This window comes from Sorghum bicolor, chromosome 9 (assembly GCF_000003195.3).
Source record: "Sorghum bicolor cultivar BTx623 chromosome 9, Sorghum_bicolor_NCBIv3, whole genome shotgun sequence".
Lineage (NCBI taxonomy): Eukaryota > Viridiplantae > Streptophyta > Magnoliopsida > Poales > Poaceae > Sorghum > Sorghum bicolor.
In genome coordinates, this window is record NC_012878.2 from 55,839,437 (window position 1) to 55,860,665 (window position 21,229).

At 38.9% G+C, this 21,229-nt stretch overlaps 1 protein-coding gene across 7 annotated transcripts; it reads left to right on the forward strand.

The window, feature by feature from the left end:
- Positions 463–21,225, forward strand: LOC8061069 (myosin-17). 7 transcript variants are annotated; one of them, XM_021447430.1, is made up of 49 exons: positions 476–870; positions 2,125–2,253; positions 2,788–2,931; positions 3,007–3,152; positions 3,258–3,414; positions 3,566–3,624; positions 3,792–3,951; positions 4,033–4,182; positions 4,267–4,403; positions 4,564–4,710; positions 4,794–4,895; positions 4,988–5,045; positions 5,124–5,225; positions 6,225–6,262; positions 6,413–6,539; positions 6,612–6,779; positions 7,618–7,749; positions 7,830–7,939; positions 8,037–8,097; positions 8,822–8,999; positions 9,092–9,297; positions 9,421–9,540; positions 9,630–9,728; positions 9,814–10,002; positions 10,243–10,382; positions 11,711–11,878; positions 12,035–12,202; positions 13,648–13,815; positions 15,011–15,178; positions 15,346–15,513; positions 15,585–15,752; positions 15,846–16,013; positions 16,125–16,292; positions 16,679–16,843; positions 17,537–17,695; positions 17,794–18,003; positions 18,114–18,226; positions 18,300–18,406; positions 18,505–18,576; positions 18,666–18,851; positions 19,010–19,354; positions 19,434–19,571; positions 19,652–19,722; positions 19,815–19,914; positions 20,326–20,382; positions 20,494–20,550; positions 20,615–20,695; positions 20,784–20,866; positions 20,957–21,178. In XM_021447430.1, the coding sequence occupies exons 1-49, from the start codon at positions 868–870 to the stop codon at positions 21,072–21,074; spliced, it is 6,468 nt and encodes a 2,155-aa protein (XP_021303105.1). In that variant the 5' UTR covers positions 476–867; the 3' UTR covers positions 21,075–21,178. The 7 variants fall into 7 exon arrangements, 6 of the variants coding, with proteins under 6 accessions (XP_021303109.1, XP_021303105.1, XP_021303104.1 ...); XM_021447431.1 differs by having other exon boundaries at positions 477–870; positions 18,114–18,237; positions 18,314–18,406; XR_002447518.1 differs by having other exon boundaries at positions 465–870; positions 15,585–16,013; positions 18,114–18,237; ... (1 more) ...; positions 20,623–20,695; positions 20,957–21,225.

The window sequence follows — 21,229 nt, forward strand, 5'->3', positions numbered from 1 at the left end:
AAACGGGCTATGAATAATCCACAACAAATGATCTAACAGACATATAAGGTAAAGCTCAGTTTGGTCCTACATGTTTCCTAGTGGAAATAAGTTGTAGTCTTAACTCTGAAGGATCGGTCCATGTCAGAATCGATTTTTCCGCACCTCAAACCAAAACAAATTGGAATGTTTGGTTTTAGATGGCTCCATACTTCCATAGCCAGTTCACGAAGCAGTCTAGTTATTCTCGTGTTTATATATGTAATTATATGTATACCATGTTATTGTTGTTTATCTCAAAATTTGTATTAAGTGCAAAACTGAGCGGTTTTGAAATTCGTTTATATAGCTACTAGCCATTTGCCGTGGCATGATTTCGAAAATAGTTTCCCACACGCTGACACGCCAACGGGCAACGGCACAATGCCTGCTCCAGTGCTGTTGCCTGCAAGCCGCGCAGTCGGCAGTCCGCAGGGGCCGCAAGCGCAACCGCCTGCCAATGCTCTCCCTCCCCCTCACCTTGCGTCCGCCAGCCTCGTCTCCCTCTTCCTTCTCCCCCCCGTTTTCCGGCGAATGCCACGCCGCCTCGAATCGCGCGCTCGTGGCCCGAGCGATCAGACTCCTACCACCCTCCACCCCCAACCCACCAGCGCCAAAAATAGATAGGGGGATGAGGAATCGCCTCTGGTGCCTGGTTCGCGCCCCATTCCCCTCTGCCTCCCGCTCCGCTGCTGGTATCGCGCGCCTCCGCACGCGCTCTAGACGGACCGCACGGCGTGCCCACGTGGCGGCGAGGCGACCGGCGACCGGCGCAGGAGACAACGCCGCCGCCGAACCCGATTCAACCTCGCCGACGACAGCCGTAGCATTTTGCTGATCGCGTGACGCATGGTGGGTGTTTCGTTGATTGTGCTCTCGTTCTCATATGGATATGGATTCCATTGTTTTTGTTGGTGGTGGCGTGTGCGGTGTCAGTGCGCGCGCGCCCCGTCGTGCAGTTTTGCCACGTCACTAGGTTGTCGGACCGGGTTAAGGCAGGAAATTGTGGATATTGTTTGTGTGCTTGTGTGGCGAGTGCAAGGTGAAATCGTTGGATTCTGGATCCTTCGTGGTAGGGCGAGAGGTTCGGTTTTGGAGGATTTGGTGTAAGACTGACCCAGTTGGTTCGAATTTCAGAATTCCATCATCAGCCTCATTTGATGTAGTTGGAGTGTTTGATCAATGGGTGAGTATGTAGACTACCAGTAAGCAGGGCCACATGCTAAAATGCACTTTGGGTTAAAGCCTAACCCACTTCGCTCCCACTGGGTGATCCAATTTGACGAGATGAGTCCATAATTCTAGGCATTGTTATGGTATGATGGACTTGATAAGTGTATATGCCAGCCAGAACGAGTAATATCTGAAACTAAAGTTTGGCCATGAAATTAATGGTATACTAGTAGTAGTAGTTAATAGTCTCATGAGGATAGGTATCACCATTCACCAGTCAATATTGTCGTGGGCAAGTAGTTATTGACTGAATGCTAGCATTTTCTTGTTCATGACTGGTTGTCATTTTAGTTAATCTGTGACCTAGATCCTATGGTGTGACGTTCATCGTTATGCTTAATAACAGTATAATCTAGTTTTCATGGTTTTGCTCTGACTTTATGCTTTTTGGCACAAAATAATTCTGTAATCTGTATCATTTGGTCTTTTTCTGAATCACAACCTTCTTTCATCATTTGACTGGTGAGTGGTGATACCTATCCTCATGCTATGATCCATGCATCATAGGTTCAGCCAATTTCGTCAGTGATCCATGCATCATGCTATGTGCCATTCGTTATAATATGTAGTTTTTCTCAAACACATTGTAATATGTACTCCCTCCATTCCAGATTATAAGACATTCTGGCTTTTCTAGACACATAGCTTTTACTATGTATCTAGACATAATGTATATCTAGGTGCTAGCAAAAGCTATGTACTTAGAAAAGCTAGAACAACTTACAATTTGGATTGGAGGAGTCTTTTCCTAAATTTTATCGTGTTTTGCCCTTTTGCACTTTTTGTATGGAACTCTAACAGAGATGTACATTCATTGTCTATCAACATAGACTTTTCAGACATGCTGGGGGTTTTGACTTGGCTTGTGTGCAGGCTGCCACATTAAAGATTGTTGTAGGCTCCCATATATGGCTGGAGGATAAAGATTTAGCTTGGATTGATGGCGAGGTTTTCCGAAATGAAGGTCAAAATGTCCATGTCCACACTACCAATGGAAAGACGGTATGTATGTCTGATGTTGCTTGTTGATCGTACATGATTTAGTAGTGCATCCATTTCCGCATAATAAGACTCATCTAATTTGTGTTTGTGTCCTATAACTTCCATGGTCTAGTACCTCTCTCTCTCTCTCTCTCTCTCTCTCTCTCTCTCTCTCTCTCCATTCATAGTTGCATCACTAACATAACAGATGGCGACACTGTATTACTATGATGTGCAACAGTGTTCTGTGCAGTGTGCAGCACATATTCTATTATTTTTCATAGAGATCAATGTCTAAACCTAGTCTGTACATGATTTGGATCTTGAGCAATCAAACTGGGTGTATCATTTACTGAATTTAAGAGTTAATTTGACAAAACTATAATTATAATACCTCTTTAAAGAATAAAATAATTAGAAGGGATTTTTCATATTTTGGTGTGAGCTGCATTAGGGTATGCAAACCTGCTCCTGTTTATTTGGCTTGATAGGCTTATCTATTCATATGTTATATGTTGCACAACTCATGCCATTTCTTCTATTGCATGAAACCAGGTTATTGTGAGCATATCAGACATTCATCCAAAGGACACAGAAGTGCCATCTGATGGCATTGATGACATGACAAGGCTATCATACCTGCATGAACCTGGTGTTCTAAATAATCTTGCTGTTCGATATGCAAAAAATATAATTTATGTGAGTATTTGTTCGGCTAAATCAAAAAATTTGCACCCCCCTCTTTCCTAATATTCCAAATTTTCTGAGTTACAGACCTATACTGGCAATATTCTGATTGCAATTAATCCATTCCAAAGTCTGCCTCATCTTTCTGAGCCCCGTACCATGGAGAAGTACAAAGGTGCAAATTTTGGCGAGCTAGACCCTCATGTGTTTGCAATTGCCGATGTTTCTTACAGGTGAATGCCTACAGTAACAGACTAACAATGGTGAATGATTTCTTAGAATGAAGTACAATGTGGCTGATGGAACCTTTTGTGACATTCTTTTGGATAAGGAAACAGGCAGATGATGAATGAGGGAAAGAGCAACTCCATTTTGGTGAGTGGTGAAAGTGGTGCTGGTAAAACTGAAACCACAAAGATGCTAATGAGATATCTTGCTTTTTTGGGCGGACGGTCTAGAACAGGCGGGAGGACAGTTGAACAACAAGTATTAGAAGTAAGTTAGGAAACATAATTTCTTACAAGACTTGTTGTTGTTGTTAGTAACAGTGCCCTGCATGTCCAAAAGGCAGTGGATGCCTTTAGAGTACGTGCCTGTAGTTTCACTTGAAAATGATCTGTTTTACATGATTATACTTTTTATGCAGTCTAATCCAGTCCTTGAAGCTTTTGGCAATGCAAAGACTGTCCGTAACAACAACTCAAGGTCATCTTTTTACACTACTTTGAGTCTTGGAAGAAAATGGTTTGAAAATTATTTAGTATGGCATAGTAAACTCTTTAAGTATGGAATAGAACTAAACCTTCATATTTAAGGAAACACTTGTTTAATATTTCCTCAAACACTTGTTTATTTTCTATGACATGATGAAGTCGATTTGGAAAATTTGTTGAAATCCAATTTGACAAGAGTGGGAAGATATCAGGTGCTGCCATTAGAACATACTTGCTTGAAAGATCTCGTGTTTGCCAAATCAATAGTCCAGAGAGAAACTACCATTGCTTTTACTTCCTATGTGCAGCACCATCGGAGGTAATTTTCCTAGTTCAATATGATTGGCTGTGTCTCTGATAATCTGATTCGTTTGCTGATGAATATATACCCTGCTGGCAGGATATCAAAAGCTATAAGCTTGCTGACCCATCATCATTCCACTATCTCAACCAATCCACGTGCATTAAACTTGACGAAATTAGTGATGCTAAGGAATATCTTGCAACACGAAGTGCAATGAATACAGTTGGCATTACTGAGCAAGAACAGGTTTCTGGTTTGTGAATCTTTCAATTCATTGTAGAACATGTAGATGTGTGTATAGATTTTTAAGCAAACACGTTTGTATTACAGGAGGCTACATTCCGGGTAGTTGCTGCTGTGCTCCATCTTGGTAACATCAGTTTTGTGAAAGGGAGAGAGGTAGATTCATCTGTAATAAAGGACGAGAAAGCTAGGTTCCATCTTAATGCAGCAGCAGAGCTCTTGATGTATGCCTAGTATTTCCTCCATGTTTCTATAATTTTCCACAAATTCTGTTTCGTTCTTGTAAAAGATAAAACAGGAAAGCGAGTATGATAAGGAAACAAACTGTAATGCGCATGCATTCACATTTATAACCTATGATGCACTGTGTCATTCTTGTTTCAGGTGTGATTGTGGGAATCTGGAGAATGCATTAATAAAGAGGAAAATAAATACACCAGAAGGAGTTATAACCACAATAGTTGATCCTAATTCTGCTACTGTTAGCAGGGATGGCTTAGCAAAGCAAATATATTCTCGACTATTTGACTGGTAGTGAAAACAACTATGTATTTCATTCCTAAATCATGTATACAGTGCAGCCTTGTAAGTGTATTTGATTGTACCATATGCAGGCTCGTAAACAGACTAAATGCCTCCATAGGACAAGATACATCCTCTGACCGATTGATTGGAGTACTTGATATCTATGGTTTCGAAAGTTTTAAGACTAATAGGTAAATTATTAATTACAATGTGATTCCATTGTACAATTGAAGACCATTTATAGATGTCTTGTCTTTAACTCTTTTTCATACTATGGAAACAGCTTTGAGCAATTATGCATCAATTTCACCAATGAAAAACTTCAACAGCATTTTAATCAGGTATCTGTGGATGTTCACGATATTATATTTCTCTTTGCTTTTATGGGCTGGTAAAAGAGTTAGTATTTGTCTTGGCAGAATGTCTTCAAAATGGAGCAGGAAGAGTATAATAGGGAGCAGATCGACTGGAGCTACATAGAATTTGTCGACAACCAAGATGTTCTAGACTTAATTGAGAAGGTATGGGGTGCTCTTGACTCTTTTTTAGTTTTATTTAAGTTTTAAGCTGCTTAGCCATGCATCTTTCCAGTATTATAATGGTCATTATCACTTATCACTAAAACATTACTGTTGTTTCGAGATGGCTTGTAGAATTGGGTAGGGAATAAGGTTAGAGGAAGGTGTCTCAACTTGGTTCTAGCCAAGCAGGAGTCTCTGAGCTGGCTATTAGATGGACCTTTGAGGTTTAAGTATTGCTTAAAATCATAGCCAGCTAAGTGCATCTTATCTTTTAACTTGAGGCAAAGTAACTAAAAAATATCTAATTGAGGAAAAGCAGTCTCTAATTCTCTATGTTTCTGCATATATGGGCACTGTGAAGGGTGTGGTGGTGCTATTATACTGCTGTTAACCCTGATCTAACTCTTTGAGAATAAACTTTCCCACACATTCACTCAAAAGTCAAAGCAGTTTTTAAGAAAAAATTGGCCTATGAATGGGCTATTTTGAAGCTTTGTGAATACAGTTCTATTACCTGCCTCTCTTTTTCTTATCAAATATTGTTGTTTTGGGGTTTCCCGTACCCCTTTTTTCCTTCTTAATATAAAAGGTACGCAGCTCTCCTGCGTGTTCGAGAAAAAAAACTATAATGTCAGTGAGTATAGTACTGTTATGTAAATACAATGTGCTTGTGTGTTATAAAAAACTTCATTGAATACCAGATGTGGCTATGATATTTACGCAATATGTTTTCTTTGAATAATTCTGCATTACTATGGTTTGTGGACTTGGAGTTATTTGGTATTTTCAAACATGTCATTATAAGAACTAGAAATGTTGTGACAAGTGCTTTGCAACAATGTGGGGTCATCTAAAATAAATAAATGTGGTGGGCAGGCTAGGGCTAATGTAAATGTTTACTCTTGTTATACTTTCATAGCAAATTTTCTTTTCTAACGGTTAAAAAATATATATTTTCTGAAGTTCAATGTTCCTATCTCCTTTTTTAAAATTTTTCAGAAGCCTGGTGGAATTATTGCACTGCTTGATGAAGCTTGGTGAGTTTGAACTTCTTCTGTTGCATGAAATTTAAAAGGCAGATGTAAATTTTTCTATTTCATGCTATAAAGAGCACTATTTATTTCTATTTCCAAATCAATTCTTCTAATAAAAGTTCTTTGGTTTTTGGTTTATCCTCCATGCACCAGTATGTTTCCTAAGTGCACACATGAATCATTTTCTCAGAAGCTGTATGAGAAATTCAGGAATAACAAAAGATTTTGCAAACCAAAGCTTTCTCGCACTGCGTTTACCATACAGCATTATGCAGGAGAAGTAAGCAATTTTCGCATTCTTGTCAGTACATTTGCTTGAGTACATTCCTTTGATTTTTATTTTATTTTCCAGGTAACTTACCAATCTGATCATTTCCTGGACAAAAACAGAGACTATGTAGTTGTAGAACATCAAGAATTACTTAATGCTTCCAAGTGCTCTTTTGTGTCAGGGTTATTCCCATCAGTACTAGAGGAGAACACAAAAGCATCAAAGTCTTCCATTGCTACTCGCTTCAAGGTATGATTCTCCTACCCGGTTATTATGCCTGCAATTCCTTGCCAGTGCTGGAGAAAAAATCCTTACCAAAGTCCCATTTTTTTTCAACCTGAAGTTTGGCTTTGGTTCTCTTTTGAGAACTAAAAATTGCTTAGAGATCCATTTGGCCCCAACTCTAGACTTTAGGGTACCTCAGATTTTTTTTTCCCTTTTTACTGAAGATGGTTCTTTTGGCATATGCTTTTATCAAAATGTGTTTCTGAGGCTAATTTTCTTCTGCATATTCAAGAAAACAAACTTTCTGTACAATATAGAAGTGTTAGAACAGAGATGTGACTGTGTCATTCCATATCTTGTTTTTGGGTTTACTTCCAGGTATAGTTCCATACGTCATCATTTGAGAGAGGGAAGGATAAATTATAATGCCCCAGCCTATTAATAGTTACCTTGTCATGTTCAGATTAATCTGCGTTAAAAAATGTTCAGATTAATCCATGGGGATTTTAGGTAGGTAGGGTCAGCTTATAATCCTTTGTGTTCCTAACATAGCGCCTCTGAGTTAACCCTTTGCACGAAGTGAGGACGAATGTGATAGTGGTGCTATGCATGTGAGGGCTCACTTGTTGGGTGAGCCGAGAGCTATAAGTGGATTTTGGATGTGTGTGTTACAGATATGCTACTATATTTGCAGACTATGAAATGGCATATATAGAAAGTAAATGCATATTACTCGATACTTTATAGACAAAGGTAAGAGAACATATGAGTTTGTTCCACCACCAAGTTATGTTTCATGTGAAGTCGTTGGTATTGTGTGCTAGTGTCATTTATATCTGATATACTTCCACGTAACTCTCAGTGGCAACTCCAAGAACTAATGGAGACTTTGAGTTCTACGGAACCTCATTACATCAGATGTATTAAGCCCAACAATCAACTTAAGCCTACTACTTTTGAGAACATCAATGTTCTGCAGCAACTCCGGTGTTCAGTAAGAAACAGATCACTAATGGTAAAGTTTCCATAAAACAAAGCCCCACTGTATACTCTAATGGTTCTTTGGCATTTCAGGGTGTTCTTGAAGCTATTAGAATCAGTTGTGCTGGATATCCTACAAGAAAAATATTTCATGATTTTCTCTGTCGATTTTGCATTCTTGCTCCTGAAGTTTTCACAGAAAGGTGAACGCACCGTTTGGTAACAAAGTATTTTTCAATAGATCTGCTAATTTTGCCATTTCTATCCCGTGTTATAACTCTTTTTTCTTATATCTGACAGAAACAATGAAAAGATAACATGCCAAAAGATTTTGGACAAGATGGGACTCCATGGTTATCAGGTGAAGAATGCTATAACTAATCCTATATGTATGTTATATGCCTACATTCTTTTCATTTCCATTTATTCCAAAAAAAAGTCAGTCAAGTAACACACGCAATGCTTCCTTGTTGAGTACCTACAGCCTATGAGGTGGCACATAATAAAGATCCATGAGATTTTTTTTTTCTAAAAACTGTTTTATACCACCAACAGATTTTGATTCAAAACACTGAAAAATTCATCTGTTAACTAATTGTTGGAATATAAGTGAATTGCCCACCTCTCCCCATCAGCTTAAGCTTTTGGGTTGAACTGGTTGGTACATGCAACTCAATATGGTATCAAAGCCAGAGGTCTCGAGTTCGAATCCTGGTTAGCGCAATTAAAATAAAATAATTGCTGCTCGCTCCTATTCCACGTCTGAGACCTGGGAGCCTCCACGTGAAGGGGAGTGTTGGAATATAAGTGAATTGCCCACCTCTCCCCATCAGCTTAAGCTTTTGGGTTGAACTGGTTGGTGCATGCAACTCAATACTAATAAACTACTCCATCAGATGCCATTACTCTTTTGTTGATTTTCATTTCTTTTGCTTGGCAACAATCACAATATGTGACACAACTAGTAACTTCCCCTCTGTGGTTTGTTCTTTTACATAATTGCATGGCAGAGGTGTCTGCTTGCAGCATACCCAGAGAAAATGAAAACTTTCTTGTGGTATTTAAGTTATTGATGTGCATGACAGATTGGAAGAACAAAGGTGTTCCTGAGAGCTGGTCAGATGGCTGAATTAGATGCTAGAAGAACTGAAGTGCGGAATAAAGCAGCTATAGCTATTCAGAATAGATTTCACACTCATGTTGCTCGTGAGCAATTCCTTGCATTACGCATGACATCAATATCTTTTCAATCTTTTGTTAGAGGTAAGGTCCTGCTAGTTGGTACCGCCAGTGGAAACAATGCTCATCTCAGGTGGAATTATATACTGAGTAGTGAGTACCATTATATATTGCAGTGATATTGGCCTGCAAGTTACATGTTTTCCTCAGAAAACAAGCTGCAGTACTGCATATACAGAAAAGTTACCGCTGCTATTTTGCTTGGAAGACTTATTCAGAGCTATGTTCTTCAGCCATTACATTGCAGACAGGGTTAAGGGCCTTTGGTGCTTATAACGAATACATTATCAGAAAACAAAATAAAGCCTCTACTTATGTCCAGGTAGACTACAGATTCATTCTATTCTTTTTATCTAAAGGGAAGGCTGGTTATAACTTCCAATTTACAGATTCAGATTTTACTTGTTCATCTCTGAACTGACACTCTGAGCATGGTTGCTTGCAGGCTTGTTGGCGTTGCCATAGGGATCATTTGAATTACCTTAAAATGAAAAGATCGGTGCTAATTTACCAGTGTGCATGGAGAAGACGGATTGCTAGAGGAGAACTCAGAAAGCTCAAAATGGTACTTAAGTAATTGTATCAATGTTTTAATCATGTTGATTCTTTTGTATTTCACTTGTACACCCTTTTATTTGTTGACACCTTTTGTAGGCTGCAAGGGACACAGAAACCCTGAAGGTGGAGAAGGAGAAACTTGAGGAGCACGTGGAAGAGCTGACTAGCCGTTTGGGCTTGGAAAAGAATCTTAGGGTAGATGCTGCTCTTGAATTCCGAATTTAAGATAATGTGGATAAATTAACTGATGAATTTATGCTCACATAGTCTCACTTTTCAGATTGATCTAGAGAAGAATAAGGCAAGAGAAATTTCCAAACTACAGGCTGCTCTTCGTGAGATGGAGCAGCGGGTTGAAGAAGCCATAGAGATGCAGGAAAGAGAATTAGCCAAAAAGGCTATTGAGGAAGCTTTAGCTCAAGAAAGAGAAAAGATCACCGTATTAACTAATGAAGTTGATGGGTTGAAGGTACTTTTTTTCCTAAATCAACTTATGAAATATCTCAACTGTAGATATCTGCAAGGATTTGAGTTTTGCATTGTAATTTCATCAAATCAGATTCAGTGACAGCATTTGTTTCAAGCTGAATGGTAAAAAGAATAGCCTGGTTACAAAACATATCCCATGTTTGATCAGAGTCTGACGGTAGAAGTTACTTATTTATCTGTGTCATGATATTTTCTTTTTATGGATGACTGTAACTGACAGGTACTACTATTAAGAGAACGAGAAGAAAACAGTGCAACTAAGAGTGCACTCATTGTTACTCGGGAAGAAAATGATGTGCTGAATAAGAAAATTGTGGTTGCAGATGCAAACATGGAGCAGCTTAGAGATACTGTAAAGAGGTTAGTTGCTCAATGACTTTAGACCTTAGTAGACCATGCCAAGTTTCTTTGGTTCTAGCCAAGGGTTTTGAATTAAGTATCTTTAAGTTGTCAATACTAAAAACTAGCATTGCTTTCAGAATAGGACTTCAAAATTCTAAACCTTTCACTATAATAGGATGTATGCCTTAATATTGTTACTTTTATGCAAAACTTTGACAGAAAAGGGACTGTTTTGAAACCTCAGATGCAATTTATCCACAAAACCTTTCCGTGAGCACATGTATCACACATGGATACTGATGCAGTCACACATATTTTATGCAAAGCTCTGACAGAAAAGGGATGTTGACATTGCATACTGTTAGGATCTGATTTGCCATTGCTAAACCTCATTGCGATACTAAGATAACAATTGAATGTACTCTTGATTTGTTGGTTGATTGAATTCTGTTTGCAGTACTATAGTTTTTTTTTAGTGAGATTGCAGTACTATAGTAGAAAATTACCGTTGTATTGTTATAGCGGTATGTGCAGCTGCTGTTTTCTGCTGCGTTTCACGTGAGTGAGAGGTGAGAGTCTGTTTTTTGGGCCTGGTGAAAGCTACAGCTAGCTAATTCAAGACTTGGCTTGACTTGACTAAAACTTGCAGCCTAAGACTTAACTAACTCGCAATCTAAGGTATAGAGTATAGACTGACTCATTGACTTGACTCAAACTCTCAAAGTAACAGAAAACTAACAGCAGCACGGATTATACTTACAATTATGGACTATCCGAGCTCTTTTGTCATGTTAATTCAGATTAAAAGTCAAAATTTATGTAAAGAAAGAGGAAGTATGGTTTCCAGCTGAAAGATATTAACATGTAAAGTTGTAAATAATATCATAATAGCCTGAACTCAAAAGTGAAATGAAGTGGTAGCAAGGAAATGAAATACTCTGGTAAACAAATGTCTGCTTCAGGAAACTGTTCACATGCACTTCATTATCTTGGTGATTGCTATGATAGAGTGAGGACCTCCCAATACTAGTTTGTTTCTTTGCTGATCTCATAATATTCCGTTTTGCCACATCCTCACAGACCTAAAGAATGCAAATATAACTGATGTCTGGTTTTCAATTACTCGTTGAAGCTCAAGATATAAATGAAGAAATAATAGAGAGTTGAAATTCGGGAGAACATATTTTCTATTAATTCACAAAGGACCACCGATACAATTAAACAACCTTTCTTTTAGTTCCATTTTGTGCACTGTAGAATATGCTGTGCCATAACCAAGTAAATCCAGTCTCATCCTTTCTATTTTGGAAAAAAAAAACAACTTTCCTCCTGTCTGTTGAATACAGATTTGAAAAGAATGTGACTGAACTGGAGTCTTCATTGATGAAAGAAAAGGAACAAAACACTACAATTGGAAGGGAACTAAATGAAGCACACCAGAGGGTTGAAGAATTACTGAGACAAATTGCAAATGCCAACGGGAAATCCACAGAGCTTCAGACTGCTGTGCAAAGGTCATTTTGGTTTAGTAAGAAATATAAGCTTGTCCTAACTCATGATCTTACAAAATTTTCAGTCTTATTATCTGTGCAATTCTTGGCAACCTCAAAGAATTGTAGGACTATTTGGTTGACTTAAAGCTCATTATCTTTTCTTCTTCATGATCACAGGCTGCAAGAAAGTTTAATTGAGGGAGAAGCTACTTTGCTTGCAGAAAGAAAAGAAAGTGAAGCAACCAAGAAATCACTCACTGAAGCTCATGTAAAAAATGAGGAACTACTCAATAAAATTGAAGTAGCTGAACATAACATTAATAACTTCAAAGACGACATCCAAAGGTGATCCGTAATGTTGCTTTTTCCTGTCCTTGACTTCACTTCATGCTTTTTCTCAAACACACAGGAGAATTGCATATCACTAATATTAAAATGAAAGGAGCCTAGATGACTCGTACAACCCCTATAGGAGCAAACAAGTTACAAAAAGGATTCACCAGCAAACTTTAACCACAACTAGCGACCGTGGGCAAAACAATTATGGCCATATGCTTCGGAGCCCTTCGGCTCCCACCACCACCATACACCATAACATTGCCTCACCTCTAATACACCACAAGATGGCAGAAAGATTAGGAGACAAACCCTCAAATATACAGCCATTTGTATGTTTCCAAATCCACCATGCCACCAAAACAGCCAAGGAGTTGAAGCCCTTGCGAGATAAATTGGGAGCCATCTGTAAAGCTAAAGCATGACACCACCAATCTATAAACTTGTAGTCCTCCAAGCCTGGAGCTTAGTGCTGCAGTCCAACTATTGATAGCACTGAAAACCACTCACTCCTTGCAAACACACAAGAAGTGAGTAAATGTTGCACCGTCTCTTCCTCTTGGTCGCACAGTGGGCAGCGCTCCAGGTGATCAAGTCCATGGTGGGAAAACGTTCAGCCATCTAACAACAGTTTAAGGAGGCCAATCAAACAAAGAATCTGCATCCAGGTGGAGCCCAGGTCTTCCATATTTCCCTCCATGTCCCTAATTCCACTGATCCCATAAAGAAATGATGGTTGGCTAATTTTGTTGTGAACTCACTGGATAAGGATGACATCCATATATGCTGGTCATCTATTGTGGGGGTGAGTTCAAAATGTTGCCCAGACATAGAACAAAATGGGTCTCAGATTTGGGTAAAGGCCCAGAGGGTAGCTTGGCCACTAGGCCGCTTGGATTGAATCTGAAAAACACTTACAAGACTTGGGATACAAGATGGTCTGCCACTGCTTATATAGCAGAGTGGACAGCCACCTACTACAGCATATTCCTTAGCAAAAGTAGATACTAAACTTGGCTGCTATGCCACCTGAAAACTACTAGACAGTGAATAGTAACTGCAGAGAGTAAGATACAAGTAGCTAGGCTTAACTATCACAAAACTTATTAGAAGGTACCAAAACTGGAGGTATTCAGATGATGCCTCCGCTGACAGTCCACCTCTAATGACATGAACCCAGGTGTTATCTCCTAGGGCCTCCTTCACTGTTCTTCGATTAGCAATTCTTTTTCTCAAAGATGCACAAAGAGAGGTCAGGTACTTGACTGGCCATGGGCTGGTCTAGATATCCAAGTGCATCCAAGTGCATTTGCTTCTGTTGTTGGAAAACTATTTTTTTGGAGTGACAAGTGGTTTCACTTCATGCTTGACTTCAGTTCTGCAATTTTGTTACTATATTTATACTATCATAATCCTAAAACAATAATGCTGATTATTCTTTTTAATTAACATAGACTTGAAGAAACTGCAACAACTTTGGAGACTTCATTGTTATCTGAGAAACAACAGAATACTGCAATAATTTCACAATTAGCTGAAGCACAACAGGGCATTGAAGTACTGCAGAAGAAATTTGAAGATGCCAATAAGACAATTGATCTGCTTCAAGATTCTTTGAAAAGGTTGACTTCTCATGTTACGTTAATTACTTGATGCTACCATACTTCAACAATTGCTGCTGGTATGAGTTATTTTTCTTTTGTTTGAATGGAATGTTAAGAATTGACGTTCTGGTTATTCATATACACAATTTGCATGCATCTGAACTCTACCTTTCATGTTGCTGCATGCTGTACTTTCTCCTGAACCCCCATCCCTCAACATACACGCATTCATGGAATGGTGCAACAACAAGATTTTAGAATATCTGTGAGCAAGGTATTTAAAATATTGATGGATGTTGCGGTCTCCTGAAACAGCAAAGGAATTTCCATAGGTTCAGTATCAACGCCTCTTTGAAGATAAAGGATTAAAAGTATAATATAAAACTTTTTTTCTTGAACATGCAGGAGAGCTGCGAATCATTATATTAAAAAGAAAAAACTGGGTAGAGAAACCCCTACAAAACACACTCCACCACTCTCAAACAACTACAGTGCCCATGATACACCACAAAACACTACCGGGAGGAATAAAACATCTCTAAGTCCCCTCAAGAGACAAGGCAGCTAGGAAAGTAATGCCCTTAGCCCCTGCCAAATCCCATTATCTCATCTCCTCAGCAGCCAACAGCATGATGCTCTCAAGATTTGGTGAGGCCCCATAAAAAAAACAGCGATTACGATGATCCAAATGGTCCAAAATTTGAAAAATATAATATAATTTAGACCTTGACAAACCTGCCTAACCAGTAACCACCCTTCATTGATTCTAGACCATGAGGCACCAAGAAGACTCTCCTAGCTGAGGGGAGAGGTTCTGGAGCCCCACCCTTTGTAGCAGCCCAAACCAAAACCACCAAGAGAAATTTCACCTTCCTGATCACACAATGGGCAGCAAGGGGGATGCTGCAAACCCCGGGGAGCCAGCTGGTCAGCCCAAACCAACATTTGTTTTATGGGAAACCAACCATATGAAGAAGCGACATTTATCCGGAGTCCAACTCTTTCAAATGAGTTCCCAAGAGCCAAAAGAAACTGAAGAGGGTCATGGCAATTAGGTGTACACAGTATAGGGGATTGATCATAGTTTGGTGGGGTGCTGTCGTGTACCTGTTGGTATGCCTTAGCAATACAGGCTCTGCCTCTCTTCACATCTTTATTCCTGTCTTAAATATAGCAAGCTAGTAGTGTTAGAATTTTCACTCGCTGAATACAGGTGTGAGGACAACACAAGCACAAGGGATGCCTTATATGTAGCAGAAAGGCAGGAGCATGATCAAACCAAACAAGCACTTTCCAAAGCTCAGGAAAGAAATGGGGAATTGCTTAGGAAAGTTGATGATAGTGAGAAAACTATAAACAAGATGCTGGAGAATGCTCAGAGGTTCTTATCTCGCTGCCACTATCTGTAGCTGAGTTTTCTTTACTCAAGAATAATGCAATGTCTGCAACTTAAGAGAGCTACTCCTCTCATTCCAAAAAAAAGAGAGAGCTACTCCTCTCTTTCAACTTTGTGAGCTAATACATATTCCCTTTTCCTTAATGAATTAGACTTGAGAAACATGCAACAGCAAGGGAATCTTTGCTTCTTAAGACAAAGCAGAATCTTGACTGCACTACAAAAGCACTAACTGAAGCACGAGGGAGAAACCGAGACTTAGTGACAAGTTTTGAGGATTCAGCTAAAAAAGTCAATATGCTTGAGGATTCACTTAACAGGTTAGATTTCATTTGTTACAAGCATTTGTGATCTGCCCTTTGCTTGAGGATTTTTTTCTCTTTACTCATAGACTAGAAGAATGCACAGCAGAGAAAGACTCTTTGTTGGCAGTAGAAAGACAAGAAAACAAAACGACCAAAGAAGAACTGGCTAATGCCCAGAAAACAATTAATGAATTAGTACACGAGTCACAGAAGTCCCAGGAAATAAGAAAACAATTGGAAGATACCATCAAGAGGTCTGATGCTTTTTCTTCAGAGGACGTGCCCCAACTTCTTTTTCGATATCATCATTACACTGTGATAGTGACTTTTCAGTGTGATTTTGAAAGGTTTGAAGCAGAATCTACTGCCAGAGACACAATATTATTATCAGAGAAACAGGCACATGAGACGACCAAGAAAGTTCTAACTGAAATTCAGTGGAGAAATGAAGAGTTGATCAAGAAAATTCAGGATTGTGATAAAAATACTCTTGAGCTTCAGCTAACTGTGGAGAGGTCCATAATCGTTCCTTATTGTCTACCTAGTAACCTCTAGGACATGAATTCTGTCAGAAATATATCTGCTTTAATTTTTGTATCAACTCCATATCTTTACCATGAGTACAGGCTTCAGGAAAACACATCTACTGCAGAGGCTTTACTGTTGAGAGAACGTGAACAAAACAATGCAACCATGAAGGCACAAGCTGAAACTCAAGAAAGAAATTTGCAGTTACTAAACAAGCTTGAGGACGTTGACAGAAAAATCAGTCTTCTTCAAGGAAATGTACAAAGGTACTCTATATGACTGTTGTTTTATTTGACAGATAAGTAATCCCTGTGTTCAGTCAACCTCATTAGTACTAGTAGCTGCTGCTTCTATCATATAATATAGGAAGGACAACACCTTACTCTTTTGTTTGACAAGTTTTGATCAGCAAATGTAGACTGTAATGAGTAGAGTAGGAGTTGGTAGATGATCTAGCTATAGTAGATGTACAGCATACCTGGGAAGTGTGTGTGTGTGTGTGCGCGCGCACGCGCGTATCCTACCTCCATTGCCAACATTATTTAAGCTGTGTTTGGCACTGGGGAATGGGGATGCTTGCTTGTAGTTAGCGAGCATGTTTACGTAAATGTAGATGCTACTGCTAGCCATGATAACTGATGATCGATTTCAGGCTTGGTGATAACACAGCAAAAGACACTTTGCTGCTATCTGAGAAACGTGAGAAGGATGCCCTGAAGGAAGCACTTACTGAGAGTGAATACAAAAATGAAGAGTTACTGATGAAAACTGAAGAAGCCAACAAAAAAGTTGAGCATCTTCAAAACACTATAAATTTGTATGTACCTTAAACAATTTTTTTTATAGATATTATATTACAAGTACATGCATGTAGTTCTCCCTTTTCAGCATGAGATGTTTGCATGTAGTTCTCCCTTTCCAGCATGAGATGTTTGTTTTCTTTCCTGAAATGAAATGTTTCAAATGATCACCCCATTTTACTAAACCTCCTAAGTATCTGAATAGTTGTGTCAAATTCATCGATTTTTCTTCCCATGCTATAAGATCGGTGGTATGAGGCATGTGTATGAGGCATGCTGCTAATATAGCACTTAGCACCTAGTTGTCTCTTTAACTAAACATAGCTTGACAATTATATTGTCATGATCAGACACTCTACTACCTTTTAGATAACATTAGAATGGATCAGGGTCAGATGTTCTAAAAAGATATACATGCAAAGGGAGACATTCATCGGCTCATATGTGCCACGTGCATGCAGAATGTCTTTGGGTCTCGCAAGAATTGAATTTGAAGGAATGGTAACAGTAGAAAGTAAAAATAGAAGTGCATTTATGAATATCTAAGGTAGATGGAAACAGTTCATCAATATAGGGCTATGTGGCATGCATCACAATACCTAGTTTTGTGCATTTCCTCCTTTTTTTGCTTAACCTAAATAGTTCTTCCTTTTGTTCATTACTACTATGCAACGTTATGAAGTTGTAGTGTTGTTTTTGCCCTGTAACAGGCTTAAGGAGAATATGGCAGCTTCTTTGGAAGCTGAAAGACAAGAAAATGAAGCAATCAAGAGGTCCCTTGTTGAAGCTCAGGAGAGAAACGATGTATTATTTAAGAAAGTTAGGGATAGCGAATACAGGGCCCACCAGCTTCAAGATACTGTCCAAAAGTTGGTATCTTAAATATCTTTCTCCAATTGTCGACTACAATGCCATCATTACAGAATCATTCGTCATCATTTCAGAGACTAATATCTGTATCAATTAGGCTTCAAGTAGATGCCATATCTAGACTGTCTAACTTTGTAATGGACAAACAAGATGGCGATGGTGTCAAGAATGCACATACTGAAGCTCATGGAACAAATGAAGATCTAATGAGGAGAAATGAAAACCTCCTAAAAAGGAATGATGACTTGGTGAAGAAGGTTGAAGATTCTGCTATACTTGTTACTGAGCTTCGAGGGAACTTAGAAAGGTATTTTACCTTAGACAAATAACTCTCTGTTGCGGTAATTCATTTCATTTGTCTTCATCGTGCTTATTCGTGGCCAATTATAAATTGTCTCTGTCCTTCCACAAATACAGGTTAGAAGGGAAAGCTGCCAACTTAGAGGCTGAAAATCAATTGCTTCGTCAACAAGCAATTGCAACTCCTCCATCCACAGCAAAGTCTTCTCAAGCTGCATGCTCTAAAATCAGTATGATCCATGTAATATATCTTCAGTAGTGCTCAATTTGAATTGCTGATAATATTCTAATCTGAACTGGTAGATGCATTTCAACAGAGATGTCAAGAAAGTGGTCATATTTTAAATGGCAACGTAGCATATGCTGAAATGAAGTCCTCAACCGGTCCAACAGAAACGAGACCCTCAATGGTAGTTTAACCATCTTTTTCCTCGAACACGGCTGCATCTCATTCCTTTTACTTTACAAGTCAATTGATCTAGCGCATATTTTATTTTAAACAATGCAGGGTAGTTCCCTTGATTTGATTAACCACAAGGATTATGAAAATGGGCAAAGGTTATTTAATGAAGTATATCAGGTGTGTGTTTGCTATTCTCTAGTAGTTCATTCTATCGTAAACCCTCAGCATTGAATGGTAGCTCTGTTTATTTTTGGTATCCTTCTCAGCACCAGCAACCCCAGAATCATCAGCAGTTATTGCTCAAATATATTACCCAGTATCTTGGATTCTCTGGGAGAAAACCTATTGCTGCTTATCTTATATACTATTGTCTTCTTCATTGGAGATCTTTTGAAGAAGCAAAGACAAGTGTCTTTGACAGTATTATACAAGTTGTAAACTCAGCAACTGAGGTTTGTAACACTTGAGTTTTTCAAGTTCCTTATGCTGTAGAGTAGTGGTACTCCAGTAGCTCATACTCTGCAGCCTGCACCTTATGATTCTATATGATACAGCTTTATGCATCCAATTTTCCAGTACCTGTAATATTTATCAATGTTCTTACTTCAAGGCTCAACATGATACGAGAGGCTTGGCCTACTGGCTGTCCAACTTATCCACATTGTCAGTTCTCCTGCAACGCTCATTTAAAGCTTCCAGGGCAACTGTCTCAACTTCACATAGACGAAGGTTTTCCTGTGAAAGGATTTTTCAAGCCAATCAAACTTCAAGCAGTGGACTTGCTTGTCTCAGTGCTCAATCAGTGGATGGAGCTACCGCGTTTCACCAAATTGAAGCAAGATATCCGGCTTTGCTCTTCAAGCAGCAGCTAGTGGATCAGATTGAAAAGGTGTATGGAGTGATAAGCGACAAAATGAAAAAGGAGCTAAACCCATTACTTGAGTTGTGCATACAGGTACCTCATTTCTTGAGCAAAGGAACCATCCACTGTCAACTATTCCTATTGAAAATCTGTGGAATTTCTAAATCTTTAGGATCCAAGAACTTACTCAAATCAAGCAAAGGCCTTGATGTCTCCTGCTAGTGGCTTGGGCCAACAGGACCAACTCATGCATTGGCTGAGCATCGTGAAAATCTTCAATAGCTATTTGCATGTTCTCAGAGCCAATCATGTAGGTGCTAAGAGCACAATCATCAATGCAGTATCCATTTGCAGTATTTTAAAAACAATGTTAATGTGGTTACTTTGTAGGTCCCCTCAATTTTGGTCCACAAATTGCTTACCCAAATATTTTCTATGGTCAATGTGCAATTATTTAACAGGTAAGTTTGAGTCATCCTATCATATTTTCTTCTTGGAAGTATGAGCAGTTCACTTCTGTTCCTGGAGCGTTCTCTTCCTTATTTGAAAACAGGCTTCTCTTGAGGCGTGAGTGCTGTTCCTTTAGCAATGGGCAATACATCAAAGATGGGCTAACTCAACTAAGATATTGGTGCAATGACGTCAGTCAAGAGGTGGTTCACTTATTTATTCTGCTGTAGTAGGATACATCGTGAAGGGTAAATTACATAATTACATAAGAACACCGTTCACTGTTCTTAATGTTTAACAAAACCCAATTTTAAAATGTTGCACCCAAGCTATCAAGAAGGGGCTTTGTTGTCCTTGCCCACTCCACTTTGCAATAGGAAATGTGGAGCTATGGGTGGCTTGTTAGTCAGCCTAGGTTTGGATTTCACCACGGTGGGGTTACAAATTTCATAAAACTTTAGGCTATATATCAGGCACTTTATGTCACAATTCGAGATATAACAGGTTTTTGAAACTAGGACCAAGAACATGTTTTTCTTAACTCTCATTTTTACATGCCTTTTCTTAAAAAAGAATTTATAATTCCTTTTTAATTATGATTTGTTGTGACCCAGTTTGCAGACTCCGCATGGGTAGCACTGAGGCATATAAGACAAGCTGTTGACTTTGTGGTTTGAATCATTTTCCCCTTAAGAAGCAAATCTTAGTACACAAACTGAACTATATGAAACTTTGATACTTTTTTTTTCTCAAATATACCCCCTCCCCCTTCCATTCATCAGGTAATTTCTCTGAAGCCAATAAGGACATGGGAAGAGATATGCAATGATATTTGCCCGGTAAGTGTTCGCTTTGTCCATGATTCTTTGACACTATTTCGTACTCATTTAGCTATTTGTTTAGGCTCTCAGTTTGCAGCAGCTAGAGCGGATAGTCGGTATGTATTGGGACGATTTAAATGGCACAAACGTAACATCTGCCGAGGTAAGACGATAGGCTTTATACATTTAGTCTTGCACTGTTTGGTTCGAAATGCTAGCGACCTTCGTTTAATCTCCTTTACTATCTATAGTTCATATCAAGCATGAGAGCTACGCTGCGTGAAGAATCAAATAGCGTCTCCAGCTTTTCGGTCCTGCTGGATGATGATTCCAGGTCTATTCCCCGACAATTTATAGGCTCTAGTTTTCATGCCCCTAAATGATATTTGTTCAGTTCAGCTTCATAATTTCATTTCTCTTGCAGCATACCTTTTTCGCTTGAAGATATCTCGAAGTCGATGCCAAACATTGAGGAGACGTCAGTTAGTGACCTGCTACCTTTTATCCACGAGAACCAAAATTTTGCGTTTATATTGCAATAGAGAATATGTAGCGGTTTCTTTACAACGCCTCCCGGTTTGTATAAGATTGCAAAGTTCTGGGTGGGGTATGAGATTTATTTATTATACACGCGGACACACCACCACCACAATATACACTGCACTGGACCTGCAATACACAACTTCCATCGGATACA